This window comes from Gekko japonicus, unplaced genomic scaffold (assembly GCF_001447785.1).
Source record: "Gekko japonicus isolate JY-2015 unplaced genomic scaffold, Gekko_japonicus_V1.1 scaffold2573, whole genome shotgun sequence".
NCBI lineage: Eukaryota > Metazoa > Chordata > Lepidosauria > Squamata > Gekkonidae > Gekko > Gekko japonicus.
The window spans coordinates 135,218-160,782 of NW_015164736.1; the positions used below are offsets into that span (position 1 = coordinate 135,218).

The 25,565-nt window shown below is 46.8% G+C and overlaps 1 protein-coding gene across 2 annotated transcripts; it reads left to right on the forward strand.

Annotated features, from left to right (window-relative positions):
- Positions 1-5,562: 5,562 nt before the first annotated feature.
- Positions 5,563-25,005, forward strand: LOC107109047. 2 transcript variants are annotated; one of them, XM_015409622.1, is made up of 2 exons: positions 5,563-5,650; positions 22,760-25,005. In XM_015409622.1, the coding sequence occupies exon 2, from the start codon at positions 22,781-22,783 to the stop codon at positions 23,837-23,839; it is 1,059 nt and encodes a 352-aa protein (XP_015265108.1). In that variant the 5' UTR covers positions 5,563-5,650; positions 22,760-22,780; the 3' UTR covers positions 23,840-25,005. The 2 variants fall into 2 exon arrangements, with proteins under 2 accessions (XP_015265108.1, XP_015265107.1); XM_015409621.1 differs by lacking the exon at positions 5,563-5,650 and adding an exon at positions 21,899-21,980.
- Positions 25,006-25,565: the final 560 nt, after the last annotated feature.

The window sequence follows — 25,565 nt, forward strand, 5'->3', positions numbered from 1 at the left end:
AGGAAGGAGTGGGACCTCGTAAAACAATCCTATGCATATTTGCATAGACGTTGGGTTTGAGCTCCAGTAATTTCAGTGGGGTTTACTGCCAAGCAATCCCACATATGGTTGTTACCTAAGCGCATTTAGTCTTCGACCCCCCACCCTCACCCCAGTCGTTCCCACTTGCAGCAGTTCAGGAAGCTGCAGTGAACAATTCTATGGGAATTCTTTTACCGTCCCCTCTACCTTTAAGGACAGTCATCTAATGAATCGGCAAAACAGCCATTTCCCCTGCTTCAGGCTTAAAAGCGGGGCCTATCGTAAATTTCGGAAACAAAATCAAAAGAACTAAAAAGATAGGCAGGCGGGTGGGATTGATTTGTTTTATTAATTAACTTCTGGGTCCTTCGGAAAGAGGCTTTCTTCTAAATTGTTTTCTATCATCGGATTACGCTCGAGGCATGGCACATAAAATTTTCCTGCACCACCTTTAGACCACGTGGGGATTTTTATTTTATTTTACAACTCACCGTTTCAAACAATAATTAGGGATGTTTGTCATGAGACGTTAATTTATATTATTATACTGCTGATTCTTGTCCAGTTTCAAGATTCTGAAAAATGAATTAAAAAGAAACAAACATCCCCTCCCATTTAGACTAGACGAACCACAGGTATTTTGTGCAGATGGTCTAATTTGATTTGTATTGCATGGATACAGTGCCAGTTGAATCGCTGAGGAAAATTTCTGTGTTCCGGTAAAGACATGGAGGAAAGGAAATCTCAGTTTAGCCTTTCTTGCCTTACCTATGAACAGCTTATTGCTGGTGATCTATTAGGGTAGGGGTCCTTAGTGTTTTGCCTGGGGGTACCACAACACCCACCTATGCCTTTTTTTGGTGCCCACCAAGTGTTTAGCAAATAGGGTTTTTGCCTAGCAAGGTTTCTGAATTACTATTGGAAATTTGATTGGCTGTACAGATTAAAATCTTTGCTGTGTGACTGACATAAAGCTTTGGTATAAGAACACAAGAAGAGCCTTGCTGGATCAGACCAATAGTCCATCTAGTCCAGCATCCTTTCTAACACATTGGCCAGCCAGTTCCTCTGGAGGATGAATGACAAGGCATAGAGACTGAGGCCTTCCCTTCATAAGAACATAAGAAGAGCCCTGCTGGATTAGACCAGCATCCTGTCTCACACAGTGGCCAACCAGTTCCTCTGGACAATGGACAACGAAGCATAAAGGCTAAGGCCTTCCCCTGATGTTGCCTCCTGGCTCTGGAATTCAGAGGATGAGTGTTTCTGAATGTGGAAGTTCCCCTCAGCCATCATGACTAGTAGCCATTGATAGACTTTGTTGTTGTGGCTCTTCAGTTGCACCGTCGAGTCCGACTCTTCACGACCCCATGGACCACATCACGCCAGGCCCTCCTGTCTTCCGTTGTGCTCCGGAGTTTGCTTAATTTCATGTCCGTGAATCTGTCTAAACCCCTTTTAAAGCTATTTATTCATGTGGCCATCCCCACATCCTCCAGCAGCAAATTCCACATCTTAATTACTCTCTGTGTACTCTTTGTCCAGCCTGATCCTAATGTTCATCAGCTTCATTGGATGCCCTCAAGTTCTAGTACTTTGGGAGACAGGGAAAGTTTCTCCTTCTCAACTCTCTCCACCCCATGTATAATTTTATATACTTTTGTCATGTCCCCCCTCAGACTCTCCAGCCTTCCCTCAATGGAAAGGTGCTCCAGCACCCTAATCATCTTGGTTGCCCTCCTCTGTGTTTTTTCGAGTTCATTTTGTGGCTGGCTCCACCTCCTGTGGCAGCCATTTGGTGGGAGCCATTTTTTTTGGCTACCCCTACCATACCATGGAGCTGCGGTGGCTCAAGTGGTTAAGACGCTGAACTGCAGGCTGTGGAAGGTCGGTAGCTCAGCAGTTTGAGACCCGAGTGTGCCGCATGACGGAGTGAGCTCCCGTCTCTAGTTCCAGCTCCTGCCAACCTAGCAGTTCGAAAGCAAGAAATTGCAAGTAGATAAATAGGTTCCACTTCGGTGGGAAGGGAACAGCGTTCCGCGCGCCTTGGTGTTTAGTCATGCCGGCCACATGGCCACGGAAACGTCTTCGGACAGCGCTGGCTCTTCGGCTTTGAAACGGAGATGAGCACCGCAACCCTAGAGTCGGATTCGACTGGCTTTCGAGCAGGGGAACCTTTACCTTTACCTTTTTACCATACCATATCAGAATTCCAAAGGTGTCTGCAGGCTCAAAAAGGCTGGGGATCCCTGTAACAGGGACATCCTATAGGCCTCCTCTTGTATCAGAATTATGGAGTACAGAATCCGTCTCAATTCCATAATCACAGCATTGTTTGAACTGATAACATCCCCTCCCCCCGGTGAACCATACTGGGGTTTCCTAAAGGGAATGGAGAGGGGAAGATTGTGAGTTTGTGTCCTGTGAGTTTGAGTCCTGTGAAGATTGTGAGTTTGGTTTAAGTACAGACCACAGGTCAGCGGTAGAACAGACGGTTTGTGTGCAGAAAGACTGAGGTTCAATGTTCAGCATCTCCACTACAGCAAGAGTCACAGCTAGTCACAGGAGACAAAAGTAAGCAAAACAGGCCAGTTGTCAGATCCATATATTCCAGGGAAGGTCTTGTGGCTCATTGGTAAGGCAAATGCTTTGTGTATGGTAGTTGGCTAGATGGACCAACTGTCTGACCAGTAGGGATGGGCATGAACCAGCTCACAAATGAAAGTTTGTGACAAGTATTGGCTGGTTTGCGGTTCTCAAACTGAAGTTGATGAACTGCGACAAATTTTAAAGCAGTTAGTGGTCAGTTTGTGGTGGTTCGTGAAGAGCAAAACGCAACCACTTCAACCCCAGCTGTTCTTCATGAAAAACAGCTGAGCAGAGGGGAGCAGAAAGCAGGGGTTTAAATGACTTTAAGCCATTTAAACCCCTGCTTTCTGCTTCCCGCCACTTTTTGTGGGAAAATCCCCTGCTTTCTGTTCTCTATGACTAGTGGTAGGGACCAGAAAGCAGGGGTCGCAAACCCATATGAACTGGTTTGGTGGGGGGCGGGGCGTCGGGCTCAAGATGGCGGGCGCTATTTAGAAAACCTCCGACATACCCCCCGGCCTTCACTTAAATAACTACGAAAAGCCGACTCCTTTCCTGCTCAAAACGGCATGGGAAAAACATCAAAGACTCGCCAACATACTGCAACGGTAAACGCTTCTTTTTTGAAAACCTACTTTCAAAACGAGCGCCCGAGCAAAACCCCAGGGAACGCTACCAGGGAAAGTGCTAAAATGGCGGCGGGCGGCTCAAATGCTGATCAAACAACCCCGGGACTTACCAAAGCGGATATTGCAGAGTTTTTTCAATCCTTTAAAAATGAGATGCTGGAGAGTATAAACGCCATAATTAAACCCATCTCCGACAGGCTGGATGCAATGCAAACGGAAATAAAAAACATAGCCCAGTCGGCGGAGACTGCGATTGAAACGTCCATCGCAAATCAGGAGGACGTGCGTAGCCTTCAGGACTCCGAATCCTGGGCCAAAGATCGTATACTCATTTTAGAACACAGGTCCAGAGAGAAATTTTTGAAAATCCGCGGTTTTTCAGAACGAGCGGAGGAACAAATGGATCTAACTAATTTTATAAGCTCATGGCTGATCTCTGTGATGGAATTTGATGATGGTATTGAGCCAGTACTGACACGTGCCTACCGAGTTGGAAGTAAAAATGCTGACAAGAGAAAGGGTCCGCGAGACATTCTTGTAGAATTTCTGGACCTCAAAATAAAACATCACGTTCTCCAGGAAACACGGAAATCCGGCAGCTTTAAACACAATGAAGATGAAATTTTCATCTTCCCGGACATACCACAGGAAGCTCTACAAATAAGACGCTCATTAAAACCCATTACAAAAATCTTAACCGAAGCTAAAATTAAATACCGATGGGCAGCAACGGGTCATCTTCAGGTGCGACATCGCGGTACTCTGCATCAGGCGGCCGATTTGGAAGCTGGTGAAGCCATTCTGCTAGCCTTGGGAATTCTACCACCAGAAGAAATGGAAACGGCAACGGCAACGGGAACAGCGAAGGAGGCCGCAGAGCGCAAACGAAAGAGGCCACAGCAAGCCACACCAACGCGCTGGTGGAAGACTACATCACGACGCAGGATGTACTTTTGAAAAACTCATTTATCAGGTTTCATTCCCTTAGTTAGATTATGCTGTGTCACAGCCTCCCTGTATAAGGGGGGTCATAGGGATCATTCACATGTACAACTCTTCTTCTTTAAAGAGTCGATTTTGAAGCAAGGAAGGCCGGGTAGGGGGGGGGATTGGTGGGTTGGTAGGTTTTCTACACCTCTTTTGAATGTTTGAGCTGTTGCACTTGTTTTTCGTGTTAGACTTAGTTTTCTGGCTAGTCCTGAATGTTGAGTCAGTAGGACTCAGTGGGGGAACTTTTCCCTCACCTTGGGACTACGGGAGGGGGGAGGGGGGAGGTTCGAGGGGGGGTTATGGGTTTAGAACTTTGCACATACTTCAACTGTTTTGTTTACACTATGGGGTAAGGGTGGGGGGAGGGGAGAATGTTCTTTGTTATCGTTTAAGGGTATGGGAGAATGTTCTTCGTTATCGTTTTAGGTACAGAAAATTTATATGGAAATTTATTCCACAGAGATATTTGATAACCAACAGTAGTGACTGGTTCATGTACAAAAAATGCAATAATAACAACTGGTTTGGTTCATGAACGAGCCTCCTGGTTCGTTTTGGTTCATGGTTCAGTCCGCGTGTCGGGGCCACGAACCACGGTTCATGCCCATCCCTACATTATCTATTCAGAATTGTATACTTTGTTTTTACCTCTCGTTCAAGAAATGTTTGGGTTTATCTTCTCTGATTTTGTTTCTACCTGAAAGAAAATCTCATCCCCCCCCACTCCCTCCTTGAAGTTCTTTGGGGTTTTACTCAACCTTTTGCCTGACTGACATCTTTAAACTAATCCTAACTCTGAGTAGGAGGCATTAACATGCGTCCCACCTAAAGCTTTGATCTGAAGCCATGTATGAAGAAATGTTCCCACCATATGTAGATCTTAAGTACGAATGTGGTCTGGAGGCCTCCGTTATTTTCAAAATGTGGTTGGCAGGTATTAGGAGGGACTGAGGAGGGGCTGGGAATATACCCCACTTGAAAGGACTTTGGAGGCAGGCAAGATGGCATGCTCCACGTGCGCCAAACACCTCAACCCCAGTCCTGCCAACTGTTACTCTCTAACAAGAGGGCCAAACAACTCCATTGTGTCAAGAGTCAGCGCTGTGGTTATGCAAATGACAAAAAAGTCAATGGGGTGGTATGTTCAATTGCTCCGGCCTATAAAATGGCCACATGCATGATATAAACATCACTTAAATATATATATAGGAAGGCCCAAAATACGCAGATGAGCCCAAGCCAGCCTCACGACAATTATAGCAATTTGAAGCATAAGCGCGTACAGCCAATGTCGGTTAGGAGCTAATTAAAACTTTTATGTTCAAAGGCTGCCTCATCCCCTTGGGCTCTGGAGGAATCTTTATAAAAGCTCTTGCAACTCTTAAAAAGGGTTTGTTTGGGTTCAGCTGCTCGGGGATCAGGTAAGTCTCGTTTGAAACAATCTGCTTGAGAATGGTGGAAGTGGCGTTTTACCGGCCCTGAATTGAAGGCCCGTTGAGAAAGAGACCTTGAGAAACTTCTACGAATTCCATTGCTTTACGTGGAGGGTGGGAGAGGGTGTAGACCAGGGGTGTCGAACTCACTGAAAATGTGTTATTTAAAGTTTAAAAAAATCTTTAATTGTGTCTATCCGTGTCCTTTATAAAGTCTATATCTCTGCTACCTGGCTTTACTTTTTATGACACACATGACCTGGCCCAACAAGGTCTCATTTATGTCAGATCCGGCCCTCATAACAAATGAGTTCGACACCCCCGGTGTAGACTATTGATTTAAGAACTGTAGATGATAGCTTTGGGGTAAGGAAGGAATTGTCCTCCAGGCCAGATTTTTTCAGGGATCTTGGAGGGGTTTTTTTGGGGGGGTTGCCTTCCTCTGGGCATAGAGAAGGGGTCACTGTGGGATTGGAGAGCATCTGTGAATTTCCTACATTGTGTAGAAGGTTGGACTAGATGACCCTTGAGGTCAATTTCACCTCTGTGTCTCTATATTTTCGGGGGGGGGGAGGTATTCATTTCCCCATTCTAAGCTGTGATTGGAACAATTGGTTTGATTTCCGTGTACAATCCACTTCAGTCAAGACCAAAGTGTTTATGCTCCCTTGAAATCCGAAGTCTTCCCCCCCCCCCCAGATACATTTAGATTCTCAGCATTACTTTTTTTCTTTCCCCTTAAGTTTTGGTGGCAAGGTGGGCAGAACTTGAAAACCAGAAGATTATATATATATATACTTACACAGGTTGTTTTTTTTTTTGTCTAAAATGGCGACACTTTCTCTTTCCTTTCTCCTTTCCATATTATTGGAATACAGAAGATTGAGAGATTATAACGCACAAAGAAGTAACAGGGATCAGAGCTGGGCAGAACCGAATTCAGAACCTTCTCTTGGTACAGAGACTCGCTCTGATTCTTTTGAAACACCACCGATCTTTCATGCAAGAACCCCCCACTCCCATCCTCACTTCAAAATGGGCTTTAAGAATAATTGTTGACAAACCCTAAGAGATACCCTTAATACATATTCAGGTCAGACTGGCGTCTTTTTTGGGGTACAGTTCGAAGTGCTGTTTTATATCATTAGGGCCCTGAATGACTTGGGGTCACAGTGTGGGAAGAACCACCTCCCACGCTGTCTAGCCCCCCAGTTAAAATATGCCTCTGTAACCTTGCTCCCTGTGTTCTTATCTGCAAGGGTGAGGTGGGTATGTGTTCTGAAGCTTCGCATTTTGGAATATCCTCCCATTTGCGGTTTGGCTGACACTTTCCTGTCTTGTAGGTACCAGGCCAAAAAGAATTATTTTTCCACCCAAGCTTCTAACTATGGGGGGGTTGAGCTTTTAAAAATAGTTTTATGGTCTGCTTCTTGCCAAAAACCTGTTTTATGGACAGTTTACGTCACTTGGTGGTTATTCTATGTGGTTTTATGGCCATTGTCTTTTTTTTTTTACAGGCTTGTTTTAAATATTGATCATTTATGTTGTTGCTTCTGTTGCTTTATGAGCTGAGCCATATTGTGTGGGTCTCTAGGAAGGTACATTTCTGATTTTATTTTTTTTTAAAAAACCAACTAAAATAAATAATCAGTTGGGTATATCTGCTTATAGAGAATTCACCTTATATTATAACTCATATTTTCAGTACAGACTAGAATCATATAGTTAGGTTAAAAAAAAATGCATGAATATGTTCAAGGCATGTATCGTTGGATTGCTTTAGCAAGGATATTAATCTGCATGCCATAGATGCTGGCCAGTTATGGCTCACAACATATTCAAGGTGAATTGCTGAATTGCTTCAGAAAGGATATTGACTTGCATGCAGTAGGCAATGGCTTGTTATGGTTCAGCACATATTCTGCACATATTGTTGAATTGCTGTAGAAAGGATATTGATTTGCATGCAGTGGGCAATTACCTGTTATGGTTCAACACATATTGTTGAATTGCTTTAGAAAGAATATGACTCTGCACACAATAAGTGATAGGCAGTTATGGTCCAACACGTACTATTGAATATGTTATTGAAGGCTTTCACGGCTGGAGTTCATTAGTTGCTATAGATTTTCCGGGATGTGTGGCCATGGTCTTGGCATTGTAGAACCTGAAGTTTCGCCAGTAACTGTGTCTGTCATCCTCAGAGGTATATTCCATCTTTCTGTGTTTATACCTCTGAGGATGCCAGTCACAGTTACTGGCAAAACGTCAGGTTCTACAATGCCAAGACCACGGCCACACATCCCGGAAAATCTACAGCAACTAGCATACCGTTGAATTGCATTAGAAAGGATATTAATCTATTATTATTTGCTTAAGAAGGGTTATTAATCTGCACACAATAGGTGATAGCCATATTCAAAAATAATTTTGAATTGCTTTAGAAAGCAACGTTGGTTGCCCTGGAAGTGGCTACTCACACACACACACACACACACACACACACACACACATATTTCCCCTTCCCTAACATACACTTGTTATTTACCCATTTTAAATTGGGATTTGACAAGACTGTGGAAGAGCCTTCTGTCAAAAATCTTCGTTCTCTCGACCATCCAAGCTAAAAGCTCACTGCAACAAGGGGACCAGTCCCTAATGAATGTTTGTTTTTGCACCAAAAAAGCCAGAAATGGATTCGAGAAATACATGTTTTACGTACAAAGTATAGCAGACATGTCTCTTTCCTCGACTTTCTTTCCTCCTCTGTCGAGTGGTTTATATTCTCTCTCTCTGTCCCTATGTTTTGTTTCTCCTTTCACTTCATATACTGTATTTGCTTAAGAAATGTATTGAACCCAGGACCTTTTGCATGCCAAGCAGATGCTGTGCTAATAAGCCACTCCCCCTCTCTCTGTTCCTTAAAGATGGGGGCAAAACTTGTTTCCTTTTATCGAAGGAGAAACCAGCATGCATAATAGGCTGGTCATGCATTTATTTTATCTCTGACTCCTCCAACCAAACCTGTTTTTTTAATAGATGCCATAGCATCCCAGAAGCCTGGCAAAACCAGTTCTTTAAATGCTAAGATTAAACCCTTAAGGACAGAAGCTAACCTCCGGAATGTCACCCCACGCCCTGCTACCCAAGCTATAATTTATCTAAAATGCCTCATAAAATGGCGAGACATCTCTGACAAAGCAGCATCTTTCGCAGCAGAACAATTGCTTCGGCATTAGTCAAAGGCTTCCCTTTATACCCCGTTATAGGTCTTTTCCCTTCCTCATTTTAGGTGTTTTCATCTGGGCGCCTTCAGCTCCACCATCCCCGTAAGCAGGTGATGATTCAAATAAATAAGCCCCACCCACGATGGAGCTTCCTTAAAGGTCCCATCCTTTTGCATTGGTAATGTCTGCCACCTCTGCTTTCTCTTCGTCATGTCTTTTGGTAGGCGGCACACCAGCTAGGTCTTGTCCAGTCATGAAGGTTTTCATTGGGAAAGAAGAAAAGGGGTTTCTCAACTACCCCATTCCTACCTTTTCCCGGTCTCATGACCATGAATGGATTTCTCCCAGTTTTAACTCTGGTGGGAATTTATGGAAGATATGTGACTTCCTTCCCCATCTCATGATGTTTCAGGGTGACCTGTACCAGCTGGCTTAATGCTCAGAAGATATGGCCAACATTCTATGAACTAGTGTTCATAGAATAGAGGCCATATCTTCTGAACATTACCACCATAGGGTTGCCAGCTCCCACTTGGGACATTCCTGGGGATTTGGAAGTGGTGTCTGGGAACGGTGGAATTTGAAGAGGGAAAGGAGCTCAGCAGAGTTGTGATACTGTAGAGCCCACCGGAGTTGTCATTTCATCCAGGGGAGCCAAGGTCTTCTGTCAAGAAATTGGTTGTAATTCGAGGAGATCTGTAGGTTCAGCTAGCTATCTGGCAATACTAACCCTCAAACAGGTGGGATTTGTATCCGCTTATCGGTATCATTTTTCGTATGTCCTGAGCTCATAGTCTGTGAAAAGAATCTGTGCTTAGCCAATACCTGATTGTACCCATGAGTTCCCTTTGACTTGCCTTGATTTGTGACTCTTAGGCTACAGTCAGAGGACAGGCTTATTTATTTATTTATTTATTTATTTATTTATTACTTTTGATTTATATCCCACCTTGTCAGTACAAGCTGGCTCAAGGCGGCATACAACAAGTTAAATTGCAATAAAAACGATAAAATACAATAAAAATTCCACATAAGCAAACAATTTACATAAAGTGCAAGTAAGTGCAGATGGTAATTGCTATAAGATGGTCCGATGTAGGAAGGCCAGTATCCAAAGCTGTAACATGAGGGCCATAGCATGTTCAGTTTTCGATCGCTCATTCATCAGTGGTGGCTCCTAATCGAAGGCCTGGTGGAAGAGCTCCATTTTACAGGCCCTGCCTGTGGTCTGGCTGCACTTCTAATTTAATTCCGGGTGTTTTGGGGGGGGGGTTTGTGAAAGAGAGTTTTGATCAGACATCCCACTCTAATCTGCTTCACTGCGCGCTCACCCCATAGTTGATTGATCAGATTACTGCGGCACGGCAACCACTGAACAGGTGGTTAGGCAGTTTTTTAAAAACTTATCTTTTGCACATGAGCATAACCATATATTTGCCTTGTTGGGGATGCTTGGCCAGTACAGAGAGGGGTTTTCCCCTTGAATTTGCTGCTAAGAAAAGAACAACAAAACCCCGGGGGCTCCCAATCCAAACAAGGTGTTTTATTTATTTTATTTATTTATTTTTCGCATTTTTACCCCGCCCTCCCCGCGAACAGGCTCAGGGTGGCTTACACAGGGGCACAAGCCCATACATAAAAACAGTATAAAACAGTAAAAACTATTAAATCACGACAAAACAGTAAAGTGCTCCATACAAACAAGATGGTCTCTGAAGATGGTATTGATCATTTCATTAGGGTGAAATTGTCCTGTCGATGGTCTAAGCCAGTCCAGCAGCATCAGTGCCATGCAAAATTATAGCAGTTCTTCCGGGGACCGCTCCCAACCCCGTTGTTTCAGTGGTGGTAGTAGTGGCGGCCCCTATATAAACGGAAGAGCTCCGTCTTGCAGGCCCTGCGGAACTGCATAAGGTCCCACAGGGCCCTTATCTCCTCCAGGAATTCATTCCACCAGGTGGGGGGCGCCACTCAGAAGGATCTGGCCCTGGTCGCAGCAAGCTTTGCCTCCCGGGAGCCTGGAATCACCAGGCGGTGTTGTGTCCCCGACCGAAGTGCTCTTGGGGGTATATGTGGGGAAAGGTGGTCCCTCAGGTAGGTCAGACCCTGGTCATATAGGGCTTTAAAGGTAAGGTTTTGGGATGTAAATGCACATGCGATGCTTCACAGCCATGGTGCAAATATGCAGTTATGTGCATATCGCTAACTGACTCAAAAAAAGGGGGTGCAGAATGGAACATAACATTCAGATTTCCCAAATGGCTTGAGAATGTGATGGATTGATGCCGGGTGAAACCACTGACACCCCTAAAGACCTGACTTTCTCCGGTGTCAAATAACTCTGACTTGAAGATGGATGAGAACGGGGTGCCGATGACTGGGGAATGGGAGACAGATGTTACTGTCAGAACCCACATTTCAAATCCGCAGGGCAACAGCAATGACATTGGATCAGACAGCTCATCTGACCACAGCCTAAGATGGCTTCTGAGAGTCCATGACCGGCAAAACTATTCACCAATTCAGAGAAACTCAAACAATTCAGCAATCTGAATCTAAAAGCCGCCAAGTGTGAATGCTCATAAAAATGAATTGGTTCAAGCAGGGTTGCCAACTCCAGGCTGGGAAATTCTGAAAGATTGGGAGGCAGAAATGGGGATGGGTGGAGTTTGGGGAGGGGTGGGACCTCATCTGGGTATAGAATAATAGAATCATAGAGTTGGAAGGGGCGATACAGACCATCTAGTCCAACCCCCTGCCCAATGCAGGACCAGCCTAAAGCACCTCTGAAAAATATTTGTCCAGCCTCTTCTTGAAAACTGCCAGTGAAGGGGAACCAACCACCTCTCTAGGAAGCTGGTTCCCCCTTTGAACCACTCTGACCGTGAAAAAGTATAACACCATATGATCCACCATCAAAGAAGCCATTTTCTCCAAGAGAATGGATCTTTGTTGTCTGTAGATCAACTGTAATTCTGGGGGAACTCTAAGCACCACTTGGAAGTTGGCAACCCTTGCATTAAGGCAAGACCCCCCCCCCCCGGCATATCACCTATATCAGATTAGGAGAAGTATTTATCCTCTTCTCATACATGAAAATGTGCCTCAAGTTTCACTAACGCTTGCTTGCAATTTGTTTCTGGGCTCAATTCAAGGTTCCAGTGCTGACCTTTAAAGCCTTGTATGGCCTGGGACCAAAATACCTGAAGGACCGCCTTCTCATATGAACCAACCCATTCACTCTAGTCATCTTAAGAGGCCCCTGCTTAAGTTCCCCCTTCCATCTGAAGTTAGATGGTGGGTGACCCCAGAAAAAAACTTTCTCAGTCATGGTACCAAAATTTTGGAGCTCCTTCACCAGGGAGATTGGTCAGTCAGTGTCTTTTAGCAGCAGGTGAAGTCTTCTTTCTTTTGATCCACATACCCCAGTAATGGTTATGGCCAGTGTTCCCTCTAAGCTGAGTTAGTGTGAGCTAGCTCACAGTTTTTTAGCCTCTGGCTCACACATTTTTGTCTTCGCTCAGGAAGGATGGCTCCAGAGCAAACTAATTTATGCAGTAGCCAAATCGCTCGCTCACAACTTTAATGCCAGTAGCTCACAAAGTAGAATTTTTGCTCACAAGACTCCACAGCTTAGAGGGAATATTGGTTATGGCTCTCCTTTTTGGTTTCAGTGTTGTATATTTGTTTTCAATTGAATTATTTTATCCTTTTAAATGCTTCTAATTTGTTTAAATGCTTTAATGTTTTTGTGTGCCCACCTCGGGACCCCTAATCAGGTAGAAAGATGGCCTAATTTTTAATAACTAAATAAATGAATATTCTCCCCTCCCACTGTAACTCATCACCCCATGCCATCCCTAGAGCTCCATTAACCCTCAGGGGTCTGTTTTCCTGGGCACAGCACACTATAGTGCAATAACGGAGGCAGGGGAATTTATTTCAATAAGCACGCCTCTATTTGTGCTGGATAGAATTTGGTCTTCCTGTGATTTGTATTGAAATACATGCAGATTGAATCAATTCGTTAATCAATCTGTGAATATCTTTGGGACAAGGTATGTGTGGTATTGTAGTTCATAACTGGAACTCCCAACACATACGGTCTTATGTGTGTGAAGTTCCATCAAGTTGTAGCAGACTTATGGTGACCCCAAGGGGTTTTCAAGGCATGGACAGAGGTGGGTTTGCCATTGCCCTCCTCTTTGTAGCAACCCTGGTCTTCATTGATCATCTCCCATCCAAGGACTAACCAGCGCCAACCCTCCTTAGCTTACAAGATAAGATGAGATCGAGCTAGCCTGGGCCATTCAGGTTCAAGCAAGGGATGAACAGAGGTGGGTTCCCATTGCCTGCCTCTTTGTAGCAACGTTGGACATTCCTTAGTTATCTCCCATTCAGGTACTAACCAGGGTTTAGCATTTGAAATCTGGTGAAATTAAGCTAGCCTGGGCCAGCCCACTCATGGCCTTTAGCTCTTACAAGTAGCCAATGTGCTAATATGGATGAGGCCTTGGGTAGTGGGGCAGGTGCTGGCTAACTCTTTGAATACCAACAGTGCGTTGAACACACAAGTACTTGTTCTGAGATTATTACACTGGCTGCCACTTAGCTTCTGGGCTCAATTTAAGGTACTGGTCCTTACCTCTAAAAGCTCCCCATGACCCCCAGGAAACATATTTGGAAGACTTCGTCACATGAACACAGGAAGCTGTTTCCTACTGAGTCAGGACATCAAGGCTAATTGCCTCCTCTGACTGGTGGCAGCTCTCCAGGGTAGGGTTGTTAACCTCCAAGTGGGGCCTGGAGACCTCAGAATTATGACTAATCTTCACACTACTAAGGTCAAATACCCTGGAGAAATGGGCTGCTTTGGGTAATGGGCTCTATGACATTGTGCTCACTGAGGTTCCTCCCTTCTCCATAAACTACCCGGGTCCAGTGTTCCCTCTAAGCTGAGTTGGTGTGAGCTAGCTCACAGTTTTTTAGCCTCCAGCTCACAGGTTTTTGTCTTAGCTCAGGGAGGTTGGCTCTAGAGCAAACTAATTTATGCAGCAGCCAAATTGCTCACTCACAACTTTAATGCCAGGAGCTCACAAGGTAGAATTTTTGCTCACAAGACTCCGCAGCTAAGAGGGAACATTGCCCGGGTCCACCCCCAATCTTTAGGAATTTCAACCTAGAGTTGACAACTTTAATCCAGGGTCTCAGGAAGAGGTCTTTCACATGTTCTAGAATCATAGAATCAGGGGTCATTTCGTAGAAAAAGAGGTGCAGGAGCTCATTAGCATAACTTATTTGCATGTGCCACACCCCCTGACATCACAGGAAGTGTGTCAGAAGGCAACACCCACCACTCAGGCTCCACTGGATTGTTTTGGATTGCTAGCTATTGGGGGGGGGGGAACGTGCAGATCTGTCCTCGCAGAGGAGGGAGAGCTTGTACCTGAATAAAACTTGGTCTTAAAGGTGCCACTGGACTGTTTTGGAACGGGGGGCTGGGGGGGCTCTGCAACTTACCTGGCTGCTTCTTGCTCTGACTGAGGGCTGCTGGGAGCAGGGGTGGGGCTTGTTGCATGTGCCCACCCCCTGGGCTCTTTACTGCCAGAGCTCCGCTCCTGTGCGCTCCTGCAGGAAATGACCTCTGCATAGAATCATAGGGTTGGAAGAGACCTCCAGGGTTATCTAGTCCAACCCCCTTCACAATGCAGGAAATTCACAAATACCTCCCCCCACACCCCCAGTGATCTCTGTTCCATATCCAGAAGATAGCAAAACCAAAACAAAACAAAAAACATAACCCTCCAAGTTCCCTGGCCAAACCGGCCTGGAGAACAATTGCTTCCTGACCCTGAAAGTGGTGATCAGCATTTCCCTGGTCGTACAAGAAAGGGCCACAAGAACTAAGCACCCATCCTGCCCTCTCTTCTCATGATCTGCCTAAGTTCACAGAATCAGCATTGCTGTCAGATGGCCATCTAGCCTCTGTTTGAAAACCTCCAAAGAAGGAGAGCCCACCACGTAGATGACCCTGGAGGTCCCTTCCAACTCTATGATTCTATGATTCACCTCCTGAGGAAGCTGGTTCCACTGAGGAAACACTCTAACTGTCAGGAAGTTCTTTCCAATGTTTAGCCAAAAACTCTTTGGATTTAATTTCAACCTATTGCAATACTCCCTCAAAGCTCTGGAATCTTATGAGCAAAAATTCTACTTTGTGAGCTACTGCCATTAAAGTTGTGACTGAGCAATTTGGCTACTGCACAAATTAGTTTGCTCTGGAGCCCTCCTTCCTGACCTAAGACAAAAATGTGTGAGCTGGAGGCTAAAAAAACCCTTACAGCTAGCTCACACTAACTCGGTTTAGAGGGAGCACTGACCTGTTGGTTCTGGTCCAATCTTCTGGGACAACAGAAAACAAATCTGTACCATCCTCTATATGACAACCCTTCAAGTATTTGAACATGGTTGTCATATCACCTCTCAGTTATTTCTTCAGGCTAAACATACCCAGCTCCTTCAACCTTTCCTCATACAACATGATCTCCAGACCCCTCACCATCTTTGTTTCCCTGCTCTGGTCACGTTCCAGCTTGTCGATATCTTTCTTAAATTGTAGTGCCCAAAACTGAACACAATACTCTACGTGAGGTCTAGTACTTGATCCTTTCAACTGGAGATTCTGGGGATTGAGCCTGAGGCCTCCTGCATGCCAACCAGATGCCCTGCCATTGACCCCCCCTCCCAGTATACGGATTGTACTCCCCTGTCCACTGTTCATAGCGCCCTTTGATCCACCTCTATTTAAATTAGGTCCCTTCCCAGTTATGCAACCAATTTTCTTGGGCAGGGGTGTCCTTGAGCACAACACTAGTTCCTATTAGGAAGATGTACAAGTCCGCTGTTTCAAAGAGAGCTTTTATTCTCGAGGTCGCCTTGGCATTTGGTTGAGATGGTGCAGAGGATTTAACAGACTTGAATGTATGGCTTCCCCTTGCAATAGATGTCTGTTATTGATATTATCTGCATTTGGGGGTTGTGTTGTCCTCTTGATCTCTTTGTTAGCCACCATGAATCTTTGAGAAGGGCGGGCGTCATGACTCAGGTGGGGTGTCACCTGACGCTGCCACCACTCTGGATTTAGGCCCAGAGTACCCTCCCAAGACCTTCAGACCTCCCTTTTGGCCGAATAATAGGCGTGAGGACCAGGCAGAGTGAACAATTAAAATAGTTTATTGTATAGGAGGTCAAACAATAAGGTGCAGAATAATAACAGTAAGTGGGTGAAAAGAAAAGAAATCAAATGCCCTAACGCATCTAAATATATACTGACCCTAGCTCACTATTCCAAGTGGCACTAGACTACTCACCCTTCCCTCTGGATGAGGGTCTCTCCCCCACAGCAGCCTCTCCTGGCCCTGTTCCCTGGGGAAAAGAACAACCTTTGCTCTGGCCCCAGCTCTTTTGTTCCCCATCCCTCTTCTTCCCTATTGGTCAATTTTGGCACCAAAAACCTCTCAGGGGCTTCTGGGAGTTGTAGGCCCAGCCTCACCTACTGCTAGTCAGGCTCCCTGGGCCTAGTAGTCCTCTGGTGGCACAGCCCAGATCATGACAGTGTAGGGTTGCCAAATAATTCTTCGCCGGGAGCGGGGGGCTCCCGGCTGGTGTCGGGTGAGTGCACGCGCGCAAAACGCCCGCGCGCACCACGTGCACATCACCCGGAAGTGACGTAGGCACACTGGGCACGCTGGGGGCGGGGCCATGGCCATACAAGGGAAAACCATAGAGTTTTCCCTTGTATGGCCGTGGCCCCACCCCCAGCACGCCCGGCATGCCCACATCACTTCCTAGTGACACGCATGCCAGGGGCGGGGTTCCCCCCGGGGCCCGATTCCACCGCGGCAGAAATCGGGCCTCCAAAGCGGGGGTTTCCCCACCCCCCGGCCCGATTTGGCAGCCCTATGACAGTGGGACACAAATATTTTACTACCTGAATAATGAATGCACTCTTTGCTAGGGTTGCCCACTCCACGTTGGGAAATCCATGGAGCTTTGGGGATGGATCCTGGGGAGGGCAGAGTTTGGAAAGGGGAGGGACCTCAACAAGTAAAAGGCCACAGAGTCCATCCTCCAAAGCAGCCCTTCTCTCCAGGGGAAGTAATTACTGTACTCCGGAGATCAGCTGTAGTTCTGTAAGACTGCTAGGCCCTACCTGGAGTCTAACAACCTTACTCTTTGCCCCTGCCCTGTTCCTCCATTAGGGATTACATTCGTTCCCCGCTCCTTACTGGAGTATTCATAGGGTTGCCACATCCCCTTCTCTCTCCACCAGGGAAAATTGGGGGATGTTCCAGGGGTGGGTGGGGATGTTGCTTTGGGGTGGGGATGTTCCAGGGGTGGGTGGGGATGTTCCAGGGGTGGGTGGGGTTGCCCCCAAGCCCCGCCTCCAAGAATGACCACCCACTCAGCCACCCTTCTCCCTCCCCTCTTGCCCAATTTAATGGGCTTCAGCTGGTCAGTGGGGACCACGTGGCCCGCTGACCAGCTGGACGGACCTTTGAATCCAGCAAGAGGGAGGGAGGGGAGGTTGTGGGCACAGGGTCATTTTATGAGGGTCTTTTAAAGGGTCTTTTTAGGAGTGGAGCCTGCACCAGCAACCTCCCCTTCCGCTGACCAGCTGAAGCCAGCTGAAGCCAGCTGAAGCCAGCTGAAGCCAGCTGAAGCCCTTTAAACCAGGCAAGAGGAGAGGAAGAGGGGTGGCTGGGTGGGTGGTTGCTCTCGAGGCTGGGGGCGGGGCTTCCCCACCCACCAGCTCAGCAGGGGGGTGGATTGAAGCCCCCAGAAGTGGGGGAATCCCCACCCGGACTGGACCTGGGGGCTGGCAAGCCTAGGTTTTCAGCATGGGGCAAATATGATCCATGAAATAATGGGCTAGAAGAGGTAACACGGACTGGCCCAATATGAGGGCTCAAATCCATACCCCCTCCCCCACACACAGTTTTTACGTTCAATTGCCCAATAAGACAATCAGGTGATCCAGCCCCAGAAACTCAACGATTTCTTTAAACTAGACGACAGCTCAAATTAACAATTTCTGCCATGACCTGGATAGCACAGGCAGGCCTGATCTTGCCAGATATTCGGGAGCACATCCAGCCCATGCTAAAGGCACTGCACTGGCTGCCAATAGCATGCCAGATTCGCTTCAAGGAGCTGGTTCTTACCTTTAAAGCCCTATATGGTCAGGGTCCTACATTCCCGAGGGACAGCCTTTCCCTGCATGTACCCCAGAGAGTGCTACAATCAGGGGCCCAGAACCGACTGGCCCTCCCGGGTCTTAAGGAGGCAAGGCTGGCAGTAACTAGGGCCAGGGCTTCCTCAGTGGTGGCTCCTCTCTGGTGGCATAAGCTGCCAGAGGAGATCAGGGCCCTGCGGGATCTTTTGCACTTCTGCAGGACCCGTAAAACGGAGCTCTTCCACCGGGCTTTTGGAGCCGTCGCTACCATTAAGAACTGATAGCCGAAGTCAGAGAGCCCTGTTTGCCCTTGGAACTCCAACAACAGCCTGAGCCAGCCGCCGGAAGGAGAATTAAAGAGGATCAAAGGACTGGCTGTGAGACAAGAGAGCTGAATAACAGCAGTGTTATGAAATTGACGTTTGCTAGCAGTTTAGAGGGTTTTAGAACGGCTTTAATCTAAGTTATATTTTATGTATTTTTGTAATTGCATGCTGCATTTGTGTAAGCCGCCCTGAGACGGCCTTGGCTGGGAGGGCATAATAATAATAATAATAATAATAATAATAATAATAGTGATGATGGAAGCTAAGCAGGGCCAATCCTGGCAAGTACTTGGAAGGGAAGCCTCCAAGGAATACCAGGGGCAGGATGCAGAGGCAGGCAATATCAAGCCACCTCTGTGAAACGTCCTAATCCCCCTACAGGTTGCCAGAAGTCACCATGGCTTCCAGACATGCAAGCACACACAGACACACAAAATACCCACCATTTTTTAAAAAACAACACAACACATTCCAAGTATGAGTGGTGAAATTAGCCACGGGGGCAAGAGATTTCAAACACTTGGCAAATATTTGCTTTCCTTCTAATATGCAACACACTGAACTTTGTGTGTCTGGGTATCACTTTGGGCCAAACTACAAGCAACAGTGGCCACAGATCGACCCATGGCTACTGACCCCTTTAGAAGCATTTGAACTTCTTTAAAAACTGTGGTGTGCCCCCAATCCACCTGTTTCAGCACTTGAAAAGGTGTGTGGGGGAGAGACAAGAGCTCCTGGAGTCGCTGTGCAGTGCCCCCATTCCAGGTTGGGGACTTGGAGCCATTTTTAAAGAACTGCATATGCCAAGTTGGCTGCTACCAGAGCCAGGGCCTTTTCAGTGGCGGCTCCACACTGGTGGAACGAGCTCCCGGATAACATCAGGGCCCTGCGAGACCTTTTACAGTTCTGCAGGGCCTGTAAAACGGAACTCTTCCACCAGGCCTTCGATTAGGAGTCGCCACTGACGAATGTGCTACCGGAACATGCTATGGCCTATACAAAACACCGGTGGATAGTCCCAGTAGCCCTCGGGGGATTGTATATTGATGCCGCCATCATCTGCACCATTCCTGTTAGATTTTATGATCTTAGGTCATTGTTTATGTATATTTTATTGTATTTTAGTGTGTTGATTGTTTCATTGTTTTTAATGTTGTTCGCCACCTTGAGCCGGTTCCCGGCAAGGCGGGATACAAATTGAAAATAATAAATAAATAAATAAATAAATAATTCTGGATTGCCCAGGCTAGCCCAATCAATGCCAGATCTCCAAAGCTAAGCAAGGTCAGCCCTGACAAGCATTTGGACCACAGACCACCGAGGAAGCCCCAGGGTCGCCATGCAGAGGCAGGCCATGGCAAACCACCTCTGTTCATCTCTTGCCTTGAAGACTCTACTTAACTCTTGCTCTGACCTGGGTGGCCCGGGCTACCCCAGTCTCATCAGATCTCGGAAGCCAAGCAAGGGTCAGCCCTGGTTCGCATTTGGACAGGAGACCACCGAGGAAGCCCCAGGGTCGCCATCCAGAGGCAGGCAATGGCAAATCAAATCCGAACATCTCTCGCCTTGAAAACCTGACGGGCTCGCCATAAGTCAGAGGCGACTCGATGGTGCTTTCCACCACCCTAAATACTTCTAAAAGGCAGGGCTCTTTTTTGTAGCAGGAGCTCCTTTGCATATTAGGCGACACACCCCTAATGTAGCCAATCCTCTTCTTACAGAGGCTACTGTAAGCTCTTGGAGGACTGGCTACATTAGGGGTGTGTCGCCTAATATGCAAAGGAGTTCCTGCTACAAAAAGAGCCCTGCGTATTGCCAGCCATGGTATGGACCATCGCCTGCAGTCTGGGTTGCCAACCTCAAGGCGAGGTCTGGAGTTCTCCTGGAATTATAAATGATCTCCAGCTGACAGAGATCAGTTCCCTGAATCTTCAGTGGGCAGACTTTATGGCATCCCACCACTGCCGTCCCCAAAACGCAACCCTCCCTAGAAGCCAACTCCGAAATCTCCAGTTATCTCTCAACCCAACTCTAGGGCTGCAAGGTCATATCTTCTCCCCGTTGGGGGGATTTGGGGGGCATTCTGGGAAGGGATGGGGCCATCCCCGACATGATGATGTCATATAGAACATTATGATGTCATATAGAGTGATGCCATCGTGTCGGGGATGCGGCACTGTGTGCTTCCCCCCCATTTCCCCCAACCATTTAAAGGGAACCTTCCGTTTAAATGGCTGGGGAAAGAGAGAGTGCCGTGCCCTCCTGCCCCGCAAGCCACGAATTCATGGCTTGCGGGGCAGGCATGTGCTGGGGTGTGGAGGAGTGTTGGGGGCAGGGCTTCCCACTCCAGCCACCTGACTGGCATCTGGAGGAACCCCCAAAATCAGGGGATCCCTGCCCCCCACCTGGGGACTGCTATCCCTACCCTACTCTGAAAGGTAGAGTGCAGAATTTATTCTTGGCTTGATTGCCATAGTGCAGTCAAACAAACCCATGCAATTCATATAGTAAACATAAAGGTTCCATTCCATCTATAAAAGAACTTTAACTCAAGATTATGGAGATTGCAGAAATGGACAAGTTGAGCTTGGCACTGAACAATAAACCAGAGGATATTTTTTGGAAGAGATGGAAGCTAGTCTATGAGTGGCTGAAACACAAGAAGATAGAAAAATGAGTAGTAAATGCTAGTATAAAACTATCAGATTGAAAGTATCAGATGATTTTTTCCTTTTTAATTCAAATTTGGAAATTATGTATAAATTAATAGTTGAAATATGTATAATCTTGATGTGAAAAGAAAATAAATTTATTAAAAAAGGTAAATGTTTCCCTTGCTCGAAAGCCAGTCAGATCCGACTCTAGGGGGCGGTGCTCATCTCCGTTTCAAAGCCGAAGAGCCAGCACTGTCCGAAGACGTTTCAGTGGTCATGTGGCTGGCATGACTAGACGCCGAGGCGCACGGAATGCTGTTACCTTCCCACCGAAGCGGAACCTATTTATCTACTTGCAATTTCTTGCTTTCGAACGGCTAGGTTGGCAGGAGCTGGGGCCAGAGACGGGAGCTCACTCCATCATGAAGCACTGGGGTCCCGAACTGCTGAATTACAGACCTTCCGGTCTGCAGCTCAGCATCTTTACCTCTGAGCCACTAGAATGTCTATGCATTAATCCTTTAAAAAAAATAGCCTCAAAGCCCACTGTGGTAACCAGGGACTGGCAGTTCATGTGCTTTCCCTTGAACTTTTCTTTTTGGCCTATTTCCTTGTTCAAACAAACAAACAAGAAACCCCTCCTTTCTCAACCGATGTATCATTGTGTCTGCCTCCACGAAGGAGGCCTGAGCTCATCTGGGGCTCCAGAGACGTACAGCTCAGAAAATAATTAGCAATGCTAAGAGCAAAAAAAAAAAAAAAAAAACCTTTTTAGGGAGTGCCTGCGTTCTCCTGCTAGCTATAAAGCTGAAGAAATAGTTCTACGCAGCACATGGGCGGTGAGCGTATCCCCGGTGAGAAGCAGGCAAGGAGCAGGTACGTAGCTCCGTTTGCCATCAGAATTGCAAATGTTGCTTACTGAAGTCTAAAGAGGTAAAAGGGGGCAGAGGGAGGGAGGAGGAAATGGGTGTGAGGCAGAAGAAGGAACTGGGCAGGTCCCCTGCTGTCTCGCTTGGTTAGGAACGGATGGAACTCAGTGTGGAAACCATTTTCCGGCATGTTTATCGGCCATGCTCGGAAAGGAAAGAAACAAACAAAAAGGATAATAGGCATGTGGGAGGCAGAAGGATTCCAACCTGGTGATTAGGAGTGATGCCAAGAATTATACAGGAAGGGGGTTCAGTTTGGTTTGCAGGAAGTTGCGGGCGTTGTACAAAGGTGCACTTTTTTTGTTGTTGTTCTTCTGCCCTCTTCTGGATTCTTCTGCATCTCTTTCAACACTAATTTTCCAAGTTAGAGTTGCCAGTCATGTTCTCCCAGTGGAAAAGCCTGCAGCAGATTTGGAATTTTCGTTTTGGGCGAATCTTCTGGGGAGGGAAACGAAGGAAACGAAACGAAAGAACAACAAAAGAATCCTGGTCAATCAAGGGCACTTTCTCAGGGCTGGAGGGTCAGAGGGTGGGATCTGCAGATCCCTCAGCCGATGCTGAATTTCAGCTCATTTTGAGGCCAACGTGGTGACCTTCCCTTGAACATCAAATAATTCGGAGGGCAGCATTTTTTTTTTTACAAAACTAAGGATCAACATATCCCTCGTTCCCATGCCCCCCGACCATCCTGCTAATTCTGCCTTTCTATGTTTCTTCCTTCCTCAGGCTGATCTACATCCCGGAAGAATGTCAAAGACAGGTGTGAAGTGCGTCACGACTCCATGCGTCACCTCGATCCCAGATGCGAAAGTGATTATACACCCACCATCGCTTAAGCTCACTCTACCAGGGCTGATCCTCGCCACATCGCCCGGTAAAACCCTTGTGGAAACGGAGACTGCATGCCTCACCAATGGGTTGGATGGATGTTCCACGGCGCTCGTAACCAAGTCCTCTGGTCCGCGTGCTCTTTGTGGCTCCACTCCGTGTTGTATATCAACCACTCCTGACTCTCAAATGGTGATAAAACCCCCACCCGTATGCATTACGATCCCCGGTGCTGTCCTAACCAGTTTCCCGAATGAATGCCTTATAGCAACCTCACAACCCTGCATCCCTGCTGGCTCCCAGCCACCTGCTATTACTCGTTCGGCATCAGTTAGCGATGGGCCCATGGTCTCGACTCCTCTGTCTCGCTCGTCCTCTGTCCCATGTGGGCTTGATACAGCATCGGCATGTGTGGCGCAAGGCCCAAGTTCCAAAGTGGTGATATACCCTCCGCCAATTGAACTCATCATTCCGGGACCCCTTCTTGAAATTGAAGCGGAGGAGTGCGCCGTGGAAGTCCACAACCCATGCGAAACTGCAGGTGCCATCACCAGTGGGGAGCAGAATGAAACCAAGGCCCTGACGTCACATGCAAACTCCTGCACTGAAGTGTGTGGGTCGCTGGGTTCTTCTCCATGTGTTTCCCAGGGCCCGGAGATGAAGATAACCATACAGCCCCCTCCAATCGAAGTGGACCTCCCTGGACCGATTCTTCGAGTCTTCCCTGAAGAATGCAAAGTAGAAACGTTTAGCCCATGTGCTCCTGAGAATCTAGCACTGGGTGAATCTTCTCGTCCAGCCCTCACCAACGGTGATAGCTCACTGTCCACCGGAAAGCGTCCTCTGCCTGACATCAGAAGGCCCCCACGCCCTTGGGCGGAGATTTACAGTCGGTCCGTGACTCCACGAAGCCTTACAGCAGGCCCACAGCCAATGATAAAGCACCGCAACTCCTTCAGCTCTGCAAGCTGCTATTGAACGCCAACCGAATGTAGAACGACAAGGAGCGCTTGGCTGTGTAGTTTAGTGGATGGGAGTGAGTCCTGAACCATAACCTGTATAGAACGAAATTCCCTAATGTTATACAAAAGTGGCTTCCATTGAAATTCATGGGATTAAAATGCACACTTAGGACCCATTGGTTTCTACGGGACTTTCAGATGAATTTAGCTGTGACTGGATTATTGTCCTTCTTGATGAGACAATTTGATAGTCCGTAGAAGAAAAGTTGCCTTAAGAATCCTGCTTGTTACCTGTGCTTTTGCATTCAAGAGCACACATGTATAGTACAAATGTCAGGTGGTATTTAACTGTCATGGCTTCCCTCCAAGCTCTACCTGGAACTGAGCATTAAAAATGGACTAGTTAGGTCAGACTGAGTCTCTTCAGGACCAGGATTCTGTTTCCAAAGAGACCAGCCGGTTGCTCTCATCTGTTCTCTGTCCCCGAGAGGGGAAAAATTATCCAGGGGAATAGTCCTCCTGGAAAGTCCATGTAGCTATGAGAGCTACATGACTCACCCAGTCTTTTTATCAGGAGTGGGGGGGGGCTATGGCTCAGTGGTTGATTGTATCCAGAGGGTACCAGGTTGAATCCTCGTCATTTCTGATTAAATTATCTCTGGTAGAAGGTGGTAGGCCAGACCCTTATCTGTCGCAGATTGACTGCCAATTAGAAAAGGTGATACTGAGCTAGATGAACCAGTGGTGGGAATCCATATAAAGTCACTTCTTATGTTCAATGGATTCCATTTCATTACTGCTTCATGCACCCATAATGTTAAGTGAGATGAAAGTGGGCTAAGATTTGTCATTCCATTTGAAATGGACACAGCATACCATAACCCTGAACAGTTTTGCTAGGAAGTAAGCCCTATTAAACAGAATAGCACCTAGTTTTAAGTAAGTGTGTTTAGGACTACAAGCTGTATTCCATGAGGAATAGGGAACTTTGGGGGGTGGGGTGAGAGGCAGAGATGAAGTTAAGGATATATATTTTTTTGCTAAATTAAAAGTAATAGGCTTTTTATTTATGGATGTGTAGTTAGATATTTTTAACAAATGTGCATCATGATGTAACTAATACCCAAACTTTGTGTGTGTGATGTGACTTTTTTTTTTAATTCTGACTGTCCAATTGCAACTTCGGCGAAAAAATAAAATAATTTAAAATCCTGAAACCGGTGTATCTTGTATCTCTTCATAAAGGAATAAAAATCGGTAGGGGGGAGGTAAAAACGGTTTATGTGGCTCTGCCAAGTCACTTTCACCCACATCTCTGCTAGGGATTTGTCAGAAAGTTCAGCAGTTCGTGTTTCGTTTCTTGTTCACAGTATATCCTGGGAAGGAGATGTGTGGGATTGGGGACAGCAAGCTTTGTGTGTCACTGCTCAGAGGGGGAATGGGCCCCTCTCAGCATCACCGTGCCCTCCTCATTTGATGAAGTTCCACAGACCTAGCTGGGGGGTGGGATGTACTGCTGTACTCCTTCTTGCGGGCCCGACTGCACAAGGACCAGTAGGCACCCGGATGTTCTTCCTCTACAGCCCCATTGCATTGTGGGCAGGTCCCCTGGTATAGCGGGAGACCCCTCAGCTTGAATCCCCCGTTCCCTACAGCCCGTCAACTGGTGGGTGAAAAATGGTGGAGGAATATGATGCCACGCATTGCTGTGACATCAATTCTGGGACAGAAGAAGAAGGAGA